Genomic DNA, 16826 nt, shown 5'->3' on the forward strand with positions numbered 1-16826 from the left:
ATTGGAGTGAGAATCAGCCACATCAAGCTAGTCTACAGGCCACTCTAACTCCACAAAGGCCTGAAGTGTAGGTTGGTTTGGGGAGAGAAGAAAATTTCCTCTTCCTCCCCTTACCTCTGTCTAGGAGTTCAAAATTATTCCGGTGACACACACGCAAGCTCCTCACTGTCCCTTTGGGCAGCAGCTCATGGAGTTGAGTCCAACCCCTGGGAACATAAGCAATGAATGCCTTGCATCTGCAAGCTGAGACTGAGCCAGCTCTGTCTCCTGGGGAGCTCAGGCACCTCAGGGCACAAGCAAGGTGCTCTAACTGTCCGTCCACTCTTGGTTTACATGTAAGATTCTCGAACCAAAGCCAGCACATCCGCATCCTCAGACTTGCTGTCTGCTGTCTGGGTCAAGCAGCCCAGGTCTGAGACGCCATCTTCTTTCCACCTGGAGAATGGAAAAGTGAATTCATAAGCCCAAAACAACCATACCAGAATTAGCTTCACACCTTTTACACAGGTCAAAGTCAGGTAAATCATTTTAGTAGCTTGTACTAGAAATTTTGTTGATTAAATGATTATCACTGAGCTAAGAATAAAGCATTCAGGCCTGTCACCCCATTTGCATCTATTTCTCAGACCTTGGGTACCCGAGGGCTCCCATGCATATGGTGACTGGGATACACGTGTGGTCTTCATATATGCAGGGCACAGATATTGCCAGAGTTTGCATTTTGTTTTTTATTTTTAAACATAGTTTAAGGTTAATGTGGGCAAATGTATCTTTTTTAGAGCCAGGTCCCAAGCTCTGTAAACCTACTCTGACTTGACCCCCACAATTACATGCACGATGACAGTTGAGAAGCAGTGTCCTTGAAGAGTGCGTGCTTTGCCACTGTCAGTTTTCTTTCCATGTGTGCCTGCCTGCCAAAGACTGGCACCATCACTACATGCCATACCCTAGCTAAGCGACCCTTCTCAACTCCTGAGCATCCCGTGGCCCAGCTTGCTCCTTCCCCAAGATGTCAAAGCTGACTCCTTCCTACTTAAGAAGAGCTACTCCAGTGTGGCTGGAATGGCTATTCACCCATTTACAACAGTCAGACAACTTATCTTACCCGTAAGGAAACAGCCCTCTGCTCTCTTCTCTCCTCCCCCATTTGGAGCCATAGCTAGGGACTGAGGTCTGGTGCCTTTCCCCTTGGCTTCCAGGTCTACGATGACGGCAAGTACGTATACCTGGTGATGGAGCTCATGCGAGGGGGGGAGCTGCTGGACCGCATCCTCCGTCAGCGGTGCTTCTCAGAACGGGAGGCCAGCGATGTGCTGTACACCATTGCCAGGACCATGGACTACCTGCACTCTCAAGGGGTAAGGCCAGGGCAGTGGGCCAGCCTCGGGGCAGCAGGGGACTCCTCAGGAAGGTAGATGCAAGGGCATGGAGGAGTCACAGAGCTGTGGGTGCAGGCGTGGGACGCCTTCATAAACTGACACCTGGCCTTTAGGCAAACCGGAGGGCAGATGCTTCCCTGTGCCCTCAATCTCCTCATCTCTTAATAATCAACTTAGCCATGTGATGTAATCCCCTGGGGTGTGTTCAGCCACCCTTTATGGGTCTAAAGTCATTGGTACACTTGGTATATACAGCAACTAAGTTGATAAATCAGTGTTAACTGATTTCAGCAAAGACAAATTGATGCTCTGTCCTTGATAAAGAGAGAGTGAGAATTTTCATTGCTTGTGATACATAAAGCTAAAGAGAAAGGGTAATGGTTGGGATCCCTCAGATGGCCAAGGCTGCACTGAGCTCTACATGCATTCACTTCTAAAGTGTGTGTCATGCACTTTGTATATCTTAGAAGACCAAGCAACCAAGCACATGTTGGTTAAAGAGCCGCCCCGCCCCCCACCAAGGCAGTACATTCTGAGTCTCAAGAAGGAAAGCCAGTGACGTGCATTTTCTGCATCTTCTCCACCATCCTTCTTCCATCCCTTCCTGCATCCTTCCTGCATCCTTTCCTCCATCCTTTTTTATTTTGTTTTGTTTTGTTTTGTTTTTCAAGACAGGGTTTCTCTATGTTATCTTGGCCATCCTGGACTCGCTTTGTAGACCAGGCTGGCCTTGAACTCGTAGTGATCTGCCTGCCTCTGCCTCCTGAGTGCTGGGATTAAAGGCGTGCACCACCACACCCAGCTCTTTCCTCCATCCTTAAACTCCACCCTTCCCCCATCCCTTCCTCAATCTTTTACCTCTCTCCTCCCTATCCCTTCCTCCATCCTTTGCCTGTATCCTTCCCTCATCCCTTCCTCCATCCTTCTGCTTCATCCTTCCATCTTTCCTCCACTTCAGCGTGGACCACTATCTTTTCTTACACACACAGATATACACAGACACACACAGATACTCACACGCGCGCACGCACGCGCACACACACACCATCATTCACCTTCACTCTTCCCTCTGGTCCTTTTTCTCCTTAGAATTTCTCATAAAGCAAGTTTGTGCCAGCTGTGTGCAGAGGCTTGTCAGATCTCCCAAGGTCTCACAGTGGGTCCTTTTGTGTGGCTTCCTGGAGAACTAGGAGTTCCACAACACAGTTTTCCAATAGTCAGATTCCAGAAGTATCCTGAGTGGAGAGATTCACGGGCATTTTCTGTTTAGTGGAGGAGGTGAGGGATGGCGACAAGTCTTCCAGTCTCCCAGAGCCTGCCGTCGGGGTCTACAAGCCGGGCCAGGTTGCCCATGTGTTTTACTGCAGTCTTCCTAGCAGGACCTCTCACTGCGCTGCAAGAGAACAGCTGGGATGCTCAGATGTCAGGCCTCATGAAGGCACACCACACACCTGCACAGGGGCCTTCTGTCCCTTCAGAAGTCTAACCTTACATCCTAAACACCTGCTTTGTTTTGAGGGATGCTGGCCCTTCTGTGGTGGCAGCTGTCACTATAATTGTGGGATGTGCCTGGAGTCTGCCTTGGCTGGCTCAGGTGCAGTCTGCAGCCCTGACTCTTCCCCTTGCTGCCAGGAGGTCAGTGTGCCTGTGACAGCAGGCCCACCAGTGCTTCTGGCACCCCTGACAAGTGGCCCATGCCTGGAATGCCCTAGCCCCCGCCCTCCAAGAGTGACCAGAGCTTGGGGACCTTTTCATGTCTGCAGCCAGAGCTGCCTGCCACAGACCCTCTGTGCATAGTGCCACAGCCACTCCTGTGTCTCCAACAAGCATGGGTTGTTTGTTTGTTTGTTTCAGTCACATAGTCCTTCTGTGTGAAGGGAGGCCCATCAGAACAGTCTTTCTCCTGCCGTGGGACCTGCCCAGTAGTCAGTTCCTGGGCGGCCTTTGCCTCCCGCACCCCCTATTTTTCTCCCGCTCGGCTTTGACTCTTGCTTCCCACTTTGCAGGTTGTTCATCGGGACCTGAAACCAAGTAACATTCTGTACATGGATGAGTCTGGGAACCCCGAGTCTATCCGCATCTGTGACTTTGGGTTTGCCAAGCAGCTGCGCGCGGAGAACGGGCTGCTCATGACCCCCTGCTACACAGCGAACTTTGTGGCCCCTGAGGTAAGGTCCCCTAAACCAGGGAAGACAGACTTGTCAGACTGAGGAGAGCAGCTCTTCCTGTTATCAGGGCAACCAGGGAGCGTGGGTCACTGAGGCAGCACAGTGGGCTCAGCGGAGGAGGGCAAGCCTGCTGAGAAACCAGCCAGTCCTACGTGCCCTCTGCAAGAGGTTGCTTTTCCACTGGAAAAACTTAAGTGGTTTTGCTCTAAAGCAGTACTTCTCAACCTTCCCGACACTGTGTTCCTTTAATACAGTTCATTCCGCATGGTGTGCTGACCCCCAAACCGTAAAATCATTTTCATTGCTACTTCATAACTGTAATTTTGCTACTGTTCTGAATCCTAATGTAAATATCTGTGTCTTCTGATGGTCTGAGGCGACCCCTATGGAAGGGTTGCTCGGCCCTCAAAACAGTTGCAACTCACAGGCTGAGAACCAGTGCTCTAGTGTTTCCTTGACAAGGCAGCATCCATCCAAGTGAAAATATTGGGGGCCCACCACAGTGTGCAGCTGAATGCTCGCGTGTGCATGAGGGACTCACTGTGCTCCCCACTTGGAACCTCAAAGGGTCACAGAAGAGCACCTTGTCCCCTTGCCAGCTTCCTGAGGCCAACTCTAGTAGGCTCTGTGTCACGGGTGATTAGGAGGAGGAGTCTGGTTTCTTGCATGAGTTGATAGTGAAATAGTGGGGAGGGACCACAGTGGCAGCGGGGCTGGCATTGCTGCTGCACCCAAGAGAGGCTCAGGCATGCAAAGGGCTGCTGTGTGCTTTGCTGAGTGAGACTCAGGCAGATCCAGGACTGGGCAGGATCCGGTTTCCCCTGGCTTGCACGTGAGCAGCCTTGGCCCCTTTGGAACTGCTGGTTTGAAATTCTCACTGTGCGTTCCTTGCCCATTGTTAATGCTGACAGAGAACATATAGGAAGCCGCTTTTTGTAGACTGAGGAAAGGAAGCAAACTCCGGGATCACTCAGCCAGTGACACAGAGGTGCGCAGCTCACTCAGCATGCATTAGCTGCCATGCACCATGGCAAATGATGCCAAGGGGCAGTGATGAAAGCAGGCCCTTCACTCTTACCCATGAGCACAGAGTTGCACAGTTGTATTCAGGCAGCACAGCAATCTACGGTGCTCCATGACCACCAGCCTGAAGCATAAACCTATCCAACAATCCCCTGTGTACAGTGTGAGTGACATGGCGGTTCACCAGAATCCTTCCTCCTTAGTAATTCCTCATGTTTACCTAAGACATGTCGGTTATGGTGACACACATCTGTAGTCTGCTGCAACTCTGTGGGATGATGAGACAGGAAGACTGTGAGGTCAGGGGCTGGAAACAGCACAGTTTGACCTCATCTCAAAATACACTCCAGCAATTCCACTCCTAACTACATAACCTCAAGAATTAAATATGTCTGTCCATCTTTGTATATAGCAATGTTATTTACAACAGCAGCCCAAGGACCCACCGCTGGCTAATAAACACGTATGTGCACACACACCAGAACATTACTCAGCCCTTGAAAGCAGGGAATTCTGACACCTGCCACAGCATGAGTGAACCCTGAGGAGACGCTGAGGGTGTGGACGGTGCAGTGTGTGTGTAGCAATCATGAGGCCCTGGGCTTACTCCCTGCACCACATAAACCAGGCACAGTGGTGCGTTCTTGTCCCAGCGAGGTGGAGACAAGGGGATGATAGATTCACAGTCATTCCGTGAGTCCCAGGCCAGCGTGATTCCACTTCCCTGACGCTCCTCACAAGGTCAGATTCACGAAGTAGAATGGGGTTGTCAGGGACTAGCTTGGCCAGTAGGGAATTTGTACTTATTGAGGACCCCATTTTTAGTTTAGGAAAATGGGGTTCTGGAAGATGGCTGCATTGCACTGTCAATGTGCATTGAATGGCACCCCTATACGTGGCTAATCTAACAAACTGAAAACAAAACTTCTTAACACAGTGTGTCAGGCAAGTGCTGTGCCTGTCCCCCCACCCCCACCCGTCTGTCTCCACCGGAACCATGCTACACCACGGTGGGTGGGGCAGGCTGAGCCCAGCAGACAATCCCACCCTGCCCCCTTCCCATCCACTTAGGAAAACCTACTCTGAGGTGGAGCTGCCCCGTGCAGTCCTGACCTTGCCTGTTGCCCCTCCAGGTCCTGAAGCGGCAAGGCTACGACGCAGCGTGTGATGTCTGGAGCCTGGGGATTCTGCTGTACACCATGCTGGCTGGGTAATGGGGGCCACCATGCTGGCTGGGTAATGGGGGGGCCACCGTGCTGGCTGGGTAATGGGGTACACCGTGCTGGCTGGGTAATGGGGGGCACCGTGCTGGCTGGGTAATGGGGGGGCCACCATGCTGGCTGGGTAATGGGGGGGCCACCATGCTGGCTGGGTAATGGGGTACACCGTGCTGGCTGGGTAATGGGGTACACCGTGCTGGCTGGGTAATGGGGGGCACCGTGCTGGCTGGGTAATGGGGGGGCCACCGTGCTGGCTGGGTAATGGGGTACACCGTGCTGGCTGGGTAATGGGGGGCACCGTGCTGGCTGGGTAATGGGGGGGCCACCGTGCTGGCTGGGTAATGGGGTACACCGTGCTGGCTGGGTAATGGGGGCCACCGTGCTGGCTGGGAAATGGGGTACACCATGCTGGCTGGGTAATGGGGTACACCGTGCTGGCTGGGTAATGGGGTACACTGTGCTGGCTGGGTAATGGGGTACACCGTGCTGGCTGGGTAATGGGGTACACCGTGCTGGCTGGGTAATGGGGGCACCATGCTGGCTGGGTAATGGGGGGCACCATGCTGGCTGGGTAATGGGGTACACCATGCTGGCTGGGTAATGGGGTACACCATGCTGGCTGGGTAATGGGGGCACCATGCTGGCTGGGTAATGGGGGGCACCATGCTGGCTGGGTAATGGGGGGCACCAGGAGTGTCCTCAGCCAGGCCTCTCCCCTCCCCATGCTTGTATAAACAAAGGGCAACCCATCAGTGTTAGGGTGAACACGCAAACCCTGCAGGATAAGAACACGGAGAGTCAGCTGGGTGGTCTCCACATGCTCAGTCCATAAACAAAAGATGCAAGTGTTACTTTTTTTTTTTTTTTTTTTTTATCTGTTCCGCCTAGGAAGCCAATAACTGACACAAAGAGACTGAAACATAATTCAAAGCTTGGGCTGAAAGGTTGTCCCCACCCATCTTGGTGACTTGTAGCACTGACCAAGTGAGGAAGGTGGCACAGTGCTAGGACGTGCACCATGCCTTGGCCTGAGCGAGGACTCAGAACACACAGAGACAGACAGCATCCCCTCAGCAGAGAGCACTGCTGCCGGGCTGTGAGCTCAGTGTGTCAATCCTCTTACCCATGCAGGTTCACACCTTTTGCCAATGGGCCAGACGATACCCCAGAGGAGATCCTGGTGAGGATTGGCAGCGGGAAGTTTGCCCTTTCTGGAGGGAACTGGGACTCCATATCTGACGCGGCCAAGGTGAGTAGAGTTCCTGGTGTCCTCAGCTCCATTGGCAGGAGACCCTGCAGAGGAGTATTGGTGGCCTGGGCATGCCGCCCGTATAAACGTTACAGACGTTCATTCTCAGAGTGTTCTACGTATTATTCTTTTAATTTAAAAAAAAAATGATGTTAATTTTGTAAAGCTCTACAGAGAACCAAACCCAATAGGTGGTGTAGGCATGGCTGTACACACAGGCATAGACAAATGGAGACATATGCAGACAAGCTCAGAGAGTCATGGTGCATAGGGAACTGGCTGCTGTGACCAGCGCTACAGGCCTGAAGTGTACAGAGTGACGAGCAACTGGGCACCCTGAGGAAGCGGTGAGGTTGCAAAGCCTCTGCTGCCAAGTGCCTCCTCTCTAGAGACGCTCCCAGGTGATTCCAACATTTGTGTTACTTTATAGTCACTGAACTTGGGTTTTCCCGGTGTGCACACATTGGTCCCCAGCTTTGCTCTCCTGCCCGTAGAACTCTAGTCTTCTTCCATGGATGTCATCAAATGGCTGCCTAGTAAAATAATGTACCGCTAGGCTGAGGGTGTGGGCCAGGGGTCAAGCACCACTAGTGTTTGCAAGTGCTAGACTCTACCCAGTAATGAAATAAGTACACTGCAGTCTAACCGTTAGTAAGCGGTGACAGCAGCCTTCTCTCTATTACCATGAAAGTTCTGCAGCAGAAGGCAGGGCTCTGAGACAAGGTATTCCCTCCCCACCCCTGTGTGACCCCAGGCAGGGGTTGGAGCAGCGGTACAGAAGGTGGAGGTCATGGAGGAGGGGCTGATACTATAGTAGGTGGCAGCTGGGCACTAAAAGGGGCTGTCCTCTGTGGCGATGTTCAGTGGGTGAGAGTGCTAGTTTGAATACCCGACATCCAAAAATAAAAGGTAGGCATCACCATACGTGAACCTTTACCTTCAGGGCTTGGTGAGGAGGAGAGACAGAAGGCAGCGTTTGCTGGCTGCCAGCCTGGTTCCAGGTCCTGTGAGGGACCCTCAAGGAAATAAGGCAGAAAATGAGATAAGCAGAGCAACTAAGTCCTCCTCTGACCTGTGTACACATGCATGCAGGGGTGAGTGCATGCCACACACCACATACACACATGTATGCAAAGACCGCACAACACTATACACACATACACCGTCCCTGCATCCCCCTACATCACATCCGTACATACCATCTGCACACCACAGGTGTGATGTGGGGGAGGGGGGGGGAGGTGACAGTGTAGAAGTTCACTGCTGGATGAGAATGGAGGACGATAGAGAACATGGCTGGGGGTCCAGGTGAAGGTGATGATGGGGTGTGGTGGAGGTGATGGTGAAGAATGTGGGGGGTGACAGTGTTGGGTGTCATGAAGTCCTGGCAGAACCAATGGAAAAGGTGGGGAATGTGGCAAAGATCATGTTAGAGATAATAGTAGGGAGATGGTGGAGATCGTGCCAGACATGATGGCAGAGTCAATGGTGCTGGATATATCGGAGGTGATGCAGGTGATGGTAGTGGATGTGGCGGAGGTGATGGTAGTGGATGTGGCGGAGGTGATGGTAGGAGATGTGGCGGAGGTGATGGTAGTGGATGTGGCGGAGGTGATGGTAGGAGATGTGGCGGAGGTGATGGTAGTGGATGTGGCGGAGGTGATGGTAGGAGATGTGGCGGAGGTGATGGTAGTGGATGTGGCGGAGGTGATGGTAGGAGATGTGGCGGAGGTGATGGTAGTGGATGTGGCGGAGGTGATGGTAGGAGATGTGGCGGAGGTGATGGTAGGAGATGTGGCGGAGGTGATGGTAGGAGATGTGGCGGAGGTGATGGTAGTGGATGTGGCGGAGGTGATGGTAGGAGATATGGCGGAGGTGATGGTAGGAGATGTGGCGGAGGTGATGGTAGTGGATGTGGCGGAGGTGATGGTAGGAGATGTGGCGGAGGTGATGGTAGTGGATGTGGCGGAGGTGATGGTAGTGGATGTGGCGGAGGTGATGGTAGGAGATGTGGCGGAGGTGATGGTAGGAGATGTGGCGGAGGTGATGGTAGGAGATGTGGCGGAGGTGATGGTAGTGGATGTGGCGGAGGTGATGGTAGGAGATATGGCGGAGGTGATGGTAGTGGATGTGGCGGAGGTGATGGTAGGAGATGTGGCGGAGGTGATGGTAGGGGATGTGGCGGAGGTGATGGTAGGGGATGTGGCGGAGGTGATGGTAGTGGATGTGGCGGAGGTGATGGTAGGGGATGTGGCGGAGGTGATGGTAGGGGATGTGGTGGAGGTGATGGTAGTGGATGTGGCGGAGGTGATGGTAGTGGATGTGGCGGAGGTGATGGTAGGAGATGTGGCGGAGGTGATGGTAGTGGATGTGGCGGAGGTGATGGTAGTGGATGTGGCGGAGGTGATGGTAGGGGATGTGGCGGAGGTGATGGTAGGAGATGTGGCGGAGGTGATGGTAGGAGATGTGGCGGAGGTGATGGTAGGGGATGTGGCGGAGGTGATGGTAGTGGATGTGGCGGAGGTGATGGTAGTGGATGTGGCGGAGGTGATGGTAGGGGATGTGGCGGAGGTGATGGTAGGGGATGTGGCGGAGGTGATGGTAGGGGATGTGGCGGAGGTGATGGTAGGGGATGTGGCGGAGGTGATGGTAGTGGATGTGGCGGAGGTGATGGTAGTATAGAGAGTAGAGGGCCTGGTGGAGCTGCTATGCAGGTGATGGAGACAGCTGGTGTTTGGGGAGCATTTCCCATGTCTTGAACTCTAACACCTAACTGCTCCTTCCCACACACCCATGTGATAGCATGTTTTTGTGTTTCTGAGTCTGTCATTGCTTGATTTGGAACTGTTTCCTGGTTCTGGAAATCAGACCCAGGGCCTCATGCATGCTGGGTGTGTTCATTTTTCATCACTGTGACCAAAACACCTGCCACAAACAACTTAAAGAAGGAAGGAATTTTGGTTCTGTTTTTCAAGACAGGGTTTCACTGTGTAACCTTGGCTGTCATGGACTCACTTTGTAGACCAGGCTGACCTCGAACTCATAAAGATCTGCCTGCCCCTGACTCCCTAGTGCTGGGATCACAGGTATGTGCCACCGCGCCTGGCTGAAGGAAGGCTTTATTTTGGCTCATGGTTTTGGAGGGCTCAGCCCAGGGTCATTTGGCTTCAGGTGCTTAGTCAGAGTATCAGAGCAGCAGGAACAGGTAGCAGAGGAAAGCTGCTCACCTCATGCCAGGCAGAAAGAGGAGAGACAGGAAGATGCCAACGACAAGATAGCACCAACAGTCTGCTCTCAGTGACCCTCTTCCTCCAGATGACACCACCTCCTAAACCTTCTGGAATCTCCCAGTGTATCACTAACACCTGGGGACCAAGGCTTTACCCAGGAGCCTGTGAGAGATAAAACAATTCCATTTCACATAACTCTGAGTAATTGCTCTGCCACTGAGTAGCCCCCAAACCCTGATAGCATGTCACCATATGCATCCCGTGTGTGCTGGGACACCATGTCACAGCTGTGAGGCTGTGAGCAAACAGTGTTTTCATTACTCTCATGCTCACACGTGAGACCAGGAGCAGCTCTGCTTCCAGGACAGACTTGCTCCAGGGCATCACTAAGGTCCCTGATGCCAGATGCTAGGAGGCGTTAGGTCTCTCTGTAGATGGGCACTGTTGCACTGCATGCTATTTCCTGTGTTTGTGGAAGGCAATTGCTTTTATTAAAATAGCATCTCAATAGCCCATTATGCCATTTAACCTTTCAAATACCTTTGCTATAAAATCTTCAATGACACAAACGTTCTATGGACTGCTAAGTCAGGAGTCATTGGCACTTAGCTTACATTCACGCACTCGTAAACCAAAAGCCGTTTGACCCAAATGCAAAGAGTCACCTCAGAACTGCAGCTGTGTTCTACTGGGCCTCCTCCGGCCAGCCCAGCACCACAGCCCTTCTCCCCTCTGGACTCTTGACAGGACGTCGTGTCCAAGATGCTCCATGTGGACCCACAGCAGCGCCTAACAGCAGTTCAAGTATTGAAACACCCGTGGATTGTGAACAGAGAGTACCTTTCCCAAAGCCAGCTGAGCAGACAGGATGTCCATCTAGTGAAGGTACCGGTGGGCGGCGTGACAGAGGGCATGTGGACCCTGGAGCAAGGGAGACAGTGCCTCAGCACTGGAGAGAGGACACGGTAGCTTGTCACATCACCAGTTGCAGGCACATAGGTGTCACTTCAGCACACATGCAGAAATTGTGTTTGAGTGACGCTTTGTAGGGTGGTGCATGGTCACATCGCTTACAGCCCTATGCTCCAGAGCCCTCAGTTCTGGACCAGAAATCTGTAAAAGTCCCCTTCCTGTTAGCAAGCCCTGTTTAGGGCAGCTTTCGCCTGCCAGGCAGACCCACAGTCTGTGTAGTCCAAGCCCCATCCTGTTAGAAGTCCACCCCGGATTTGTCTCAATGGTGTGGAGTTCCACCAAAACAAGCCGAGCTACCCAAGTTAGTCCAGACTGCTTCAGAGTAGCCGAGCTTAAGAACCTCTGGCCATGGACAGCTGGGGACCCAGCTGGCCCCACACACATCTGCCTTCCTGTTGGCAGTGAGATGATCACATGATCTTCCCAGGAACTCCACTCCAGTCTTAGAGACTAAGGCACAAGCCCCAGTTGAGCCTGGGATGTCATGGTAGGAGCCACCATTTGTGGGCTTATACTGTGGGCACTGCAGCATACCTGCTACCTCCGTGCACCAAAAATCCTGGATGAAGGTCTTCCCTGCTTCACCTGGGGGTAAATTGAGGCCCCGAGGTGCTGCAGCTCCAGCTTCCCATGCAGGAGTAGATGGGCACCTTGCTCACCGGCTTTCCCGTCCTCTTACAGGGCGCCATGGCAGCCACCTACTTTGCTCTGAACAGGACACCGCAGGCACCAAGGCTAGAGCCTGTGCTGTCATCTAGCTTGGCGCAGCGCAGAGGCATGAAGAGACTCACATCCACCAGGTTGTAGTGGCCGGCCACCTCCAGCGTCAGCCTCCTTGCCCAGCACCTGTCAGCTCACAGATGCCAGGGCCAGGTCCTCCTCGTGGGCACTTGAGTGACCCTGAGTCCAGCACAAAGACGGATCTGGCCTTGGCTGTCTCTCTGTCTCCTCTGACGCCCTGGGGAGGGTCCCGCCCACCCAGGATGTCTGAGCCTCGCTGCGCTGACCTCGCCGCCCGCTCTCCTTTCCTCCTGAGTGAAACCAAATAAACTTGTCACCTCATAGCACCCTGCTGGAGCCTGCCTGGGCTCACTCAGGGCTCTTGGTCTTTTCATGTCATGGCTTATGTTCAGAACACTTTCACCATTCTGATGTCAGTTAAGTGATCAGCCTCTCTCCTGGGCGCCCCACTGTCACTCTAAGAATGTTGGTACAGGGTGCCTGCCAGGAGACTGCACAGCGTCTCTGGAAGATGGATGTTCTTGTGACACCAGTGGCTATGTGATGACATCCAGCTTAATTGCCTAGTCCTGTCCAAAATCACCCAAAGCGTGCCCCTCACCATCCTCTGGTTCACCGAGATGCTGGGTGGCCTCTCCCTGGCCATCTCTGGTTTGCCAGAATGAAAGCACCTAACCCCAGAGTCTAGCCAGCGGAGCCTGTCTCAGAGCCTGAGTTGTGATGGTTGAGAGAGGAGCCCCAGCAGCTTGCCGTTGCACTGCTGCCCCCAAGCCTCTGGCCCCAGAGCATGGGGCTCTGCCATTGCCAGGTGTGTTGGCAGCCCTGCACGTTTGCCAGAGGCAGTGTAGTTTCCGCTGTCTGCTTTCCTGGGCTATGGAGAAACTGAAGAAATGGAAATGTGTTTCCTCCCTGAGCCTGACTGAGGACAAGAGAGACACCCGGGCCCCTTGACCTCAGAGAGGCAGAAGATCCCAGGTCAGGTTGTCAACAGGAGTGATGCTTTTCAGAGAAGCCATGGTTCTGGGTTACTAGCCCTGTGTTTTCAGAGTGTGATCTGTGTAGAGAGCAGTAGGGCACTGAGCAGGCTGTCTGTGTCGTCATGCAGAATAATCAGTGAGACGCTTGCTGCAGCGTGCTCAGCCTGGCCCAGGAAGAGGGACTTGTGTATCCTCCAGTCTCTCTGGGTGGGATGGGGGTGGGGCGTTGCTAAGGGTATCCCCATAGTGGATACCCTCAGCACAGAGGATGCTCCACTGTGGCTCAGAACCTGCCAGTCTGAGGAGCATCCCCTCTGCCCAGTAGGTGTAGGAGGCACCTGTTGGTCACAGCAAGCTTGCACCAGGAAGACCACAAATGGTGGCCATGGTGTCTTCGCCCACACCTGCCCCCAGTGGAACATTTGGAAAATAATTCCTTTGCTCAGTCTAATTATTTCAGCCCTCAAGATGTAAACTTACTTCACAAGCTTTAATGACTCCCCTGGACTCTGTTTTGTGAATTAGAGGATACAAAGAGTGGGAACGGACTGTGTGCCCTTTCCTGGTGTCCCCAGAGAAGTTCTCGTATTTTCTCAATGGGAAATGTTCTGCCCAAGGCTGAAGCTGCTTCCCTGTTAATTTTTTTAGGTCTGACCCCCTCCATTTCTGAAAGGAGAGAATTGTGGGTGGTCTTAGTGACAGGTCCTGTCCTCTCGGGAATGAGCAGGAGCTTGGCCAGCCTCTGAGCGCCTCTCTGGCATGCATCCATGCTCCAGCAGCCCACAGCCTTTGGACTGGCTGTGTTTGCAGCTTCAGATCTACAGCTATGGAAAAGAGAAAGGACACAGACGGCCTTGCTGAGGAGGCTGGCACAGCATGTTCCCATGTGATCTCATGGTCCCATCACCTCTTTCACCAATGCCAGGTTTTCTGCCTTACACTCAGCCCACTCCCGACAAAGGGATGGAGGGGACCGGCACACCAAACTCTATCCTCAAAGTGTCTGCCAAGCATGTCACCTGTCTGTAGAGGATGCTGGCTCAGCCCTGCTCTGCTGAGAGTAAAAATACCTCGATGTCCCCACTCTCACTCTGGTCTTGATACTTGAAATCTCCCATAGAGTCAGCCTGAAGAGCATGTGGGGGGATGGAAGTCTTCAGTGCAACAGCAGGCGGCTGTGGCATGTACCCCTGCGTCCCCAGTGTTTACCTTGCCTGTCCTGTGAACCCTTTACCCAACACAATGAGAGGTCCTCTGACTGGGGCTTCCCAGCAGCCCCTTGTCACCACCTATCAGGGTCATGGGAAACCCCAGCCTACATCCTCCCATACCCCTTCCCAGTGGTCACTTTTGGGCCATCCCACTGGCAGCTCCTGTCCTGTTTGGGGTGAGAACATGCCAAGTGCCCCACTGAAGTGGGGGAGGGGCTTGTCAGATCCTCTACCCTAAAGTGAAGGGCAGGCAAGCCATGAGTGTACCCTGTCCGAAGGTCGGAATGTGTGTGATTTTCAACTCCCTGTGTGCACTGATCTTTGGATATTGTTCGGCTTTCTGAGTGTAGTATCTAATGCTGGCAGTATTGTTTATTAAATGGTGTTTTTCCTTAAGATGCCCTTTGGGATTTCCCCTGCACTGTCCCGCTTCTCTCAAGCACAGGAGGAATATGCCATGACTCTCTTCTCTCTGGCATGTGTTGCTGCCCTACACCACCTGCAAGATTGTGAGACGCCCCGAGTGGAAAAGGACTGTGTCGTCCCTGCGTGGCAGGGACAGGTGGGAGGCGAAGCCAGCATGGCTCATCCGTGCAGATGAAAATGCACCTGTCCACCCTGCTCCCGCCTCACACTGCGTTCACATGCTCGGCAGCTCCGTTTACAGCTCACTCCATGTTCACACTTCCTGGCTGTGTTTGAGACGGGCGGCCACTGTACAGATATTTATTATGCTTTCCAGAATTTCCCATGAGATTTTTTTGAATAAACATGGATTTTATGAAGTGTAATATTTTTTCTGGAATAACGTGAACCACTGCAGTTCCTACGTTGCTGCTAACAACAATTCATGGACCCACCCCGTGTCCTCTGTCTCTTCCACACACTCCAGGCCACTGTGAACTTCTGTGGCCACTGAACTTCGTGGCGAGGTGACGCAGCAATGTGTCCTCTCCACTTAAGAGCATTGCACACACACCTGTGTGCAGCTGCATTCTTTTAGGTACACCTGATGTGGAGCTGTGGGAGTGGTGCACAAAATGCATACACATGACTGAGAACATGTGCACACATAGGTCATTATGTGTACATTATGTTTGCATACACATGTACAAAGGTATGAGTTGGGGCATATTTGCATAAATGTAAATGAGCCTGCTTGTATATACAGGTGTGCTAGCACACTTATATACATACTGCTTTAAATGAGCCATCTTAAGTGTGAGACGTGCTCTCCTGTGTGGAGCTGGGAGCATTAAGGTCACATTGTGCATCAAAGCAGGTGACCAAGAGTTGCCTTGACACCTGACCTCATGAGTCCTTCATTTCTCAGATTAGGTGGAAAACGAACCTACAGTGTTGGTCTTTGACTCTTTGTCCTAACTTCCTGTTTGGTCAACAGGCGGTACACCTGCTGTGCCCCTGCTTACCCTCATGCCCCATGACCTCTATGCACCATACAAAGACAGATGCATGCTTGGCTGGCATAACAGGCTGTGTGCCAGGCTGCTCACCACAAAGCAGATCTTCCTGACCATGTTGGGACTCTGAGCTGGCATGAACACCAGGGATTTCATCTCCACAACAGAGGCACAAGAACCCAGCTCCTGTCCCTCAGGGTGTGCTACAAGATACCATGAAATCATAAAAAGCTCATGTGGTCTCCTGGTCCAGGCTGCACCTTAACTCTTCTTTATCTCCCAACCTGCCATACACATTGGTTACAGGGCTTTAGTGTTGACCAAGGGCAACCCCATCCCACCTGCTGAGTCCCGTACAGCCCAGGGTGGGCCTGCTTCTGGCTGTGGGCCTCCGTTTTCTTGGTTGGAGAAATCAGAGGTGTGAGGAACCGCAGTTCCATGGCCTTTGCCCACTTTCAGACCAACAAGTGAGCCTGCCAATCCTGAAGATGCTAACAAAGTCCCAGAACCCTGGGGAAAAGACCACACAGCTAATGATAGTTTGAACCCCATATGCTCAGCACTCCAAAGGGCCCTAAACCTTATGGGGTGATGGAGAGCAGCCAAGTGGGTGCCTAGCCTAGGAAATGTCCCTCCTTTAGGAAGGCCTGTAAGCAACCCCGCCCATAACTAACACTGAAGTGAGCACTGCCTTAGTGAAGACACTGGGCAGAGAGCTCCCCTGGGCTGCTGCTGTATCTTCCAGATGGTTTGTCAAGACACCTGCCCCCCTGAGCTCAGCGGCATCTAAGCAGCGCCCATCTCCAAGGCGTCACAAATAGTCCTCTGTATACTTGGCTCTGGAGACCACTTTTCTCAAAGACCAGACAGTTGTCTGCCCTAAGCATGGCACCCACAGTGAAGCTCTGCTCAGAGCAAGTCTTCCCAGAGTCGCTGGCCTCACTCTGGAAACGAGTCACCTGGGTTCAGGCATGAGGAATTCTAGCAGTTAAATTCCTTGACCTTCCCCACGTGGTGTGAATCAATCTCACCTGCTGAGCAGACCAGACGCCACTGGTCAAGGCCAGGGTGGGAGACCTGACCCTGGGCCACGCTCACGTGTCGTATAAGTCACCTGACCTGGGAGTTCTGTCTGCTCAGTCATAAATGTGGTTCCAATGCTCAAGAAATAGGCACCTGTTAGCAAGGAGAGGGAGACACAACCGCCAAGTAAAATGCAGAGGATGCGATGGGCA

At 52.8% G+C, this 16826-nt stretch overlaps 1 protein-coding gene across 3 annotated transcripts in view; it reads left to right on the forward strand.

The window, feature by feature from the left end:
• Positions 1–14961, forward strand: part of RPS6KA2 (ribosomal protein S6 kinase A2) — a 376214-nt gene extending 361253 nt beyond the window's left edge. For all 3 annotated transcript variants that reach the window (XM_084776488.1, XM_084776490.1, XM_084776489.1), the window contains 6 exons: positions 1200–1358; positions 3386–3547; positions 5704–5780; positions 6922–7039; positions 11017–11154; positions 11923–14961. In XM_084776488.1, coding sequence (XP_084632614.1) covers positions 1200–1358; positions 3386–3547; positions 5704–5780; positions 6922–7039; positions 11017–11154; positions 11923–12048 — 780 coding nt within the window. In that variant the 3' untranslated portion in view covers positions 12049–14961. The remainder of the gene's footprint in view (positions 1–1199; positions 1359–3385; positions 3548–5703; positions 5781–6921; positions 7040–11016; positions 11155–11922) is intronic.
• The last annotated feature ends 1865 nt before the right edge of the window (positions 14962–16826 follow it).

The sequence above is a fragment of the Acomys minous genome (assembly GCF_964271855.1).
Source record: "Acomys minous genome assembly, chromosome: 3".
Lineage (NCBI taxonomy): Eukaryota > Metazoa > Chordata > Mammalia > Rodentia > Muridae > Acomys > Acomys minous.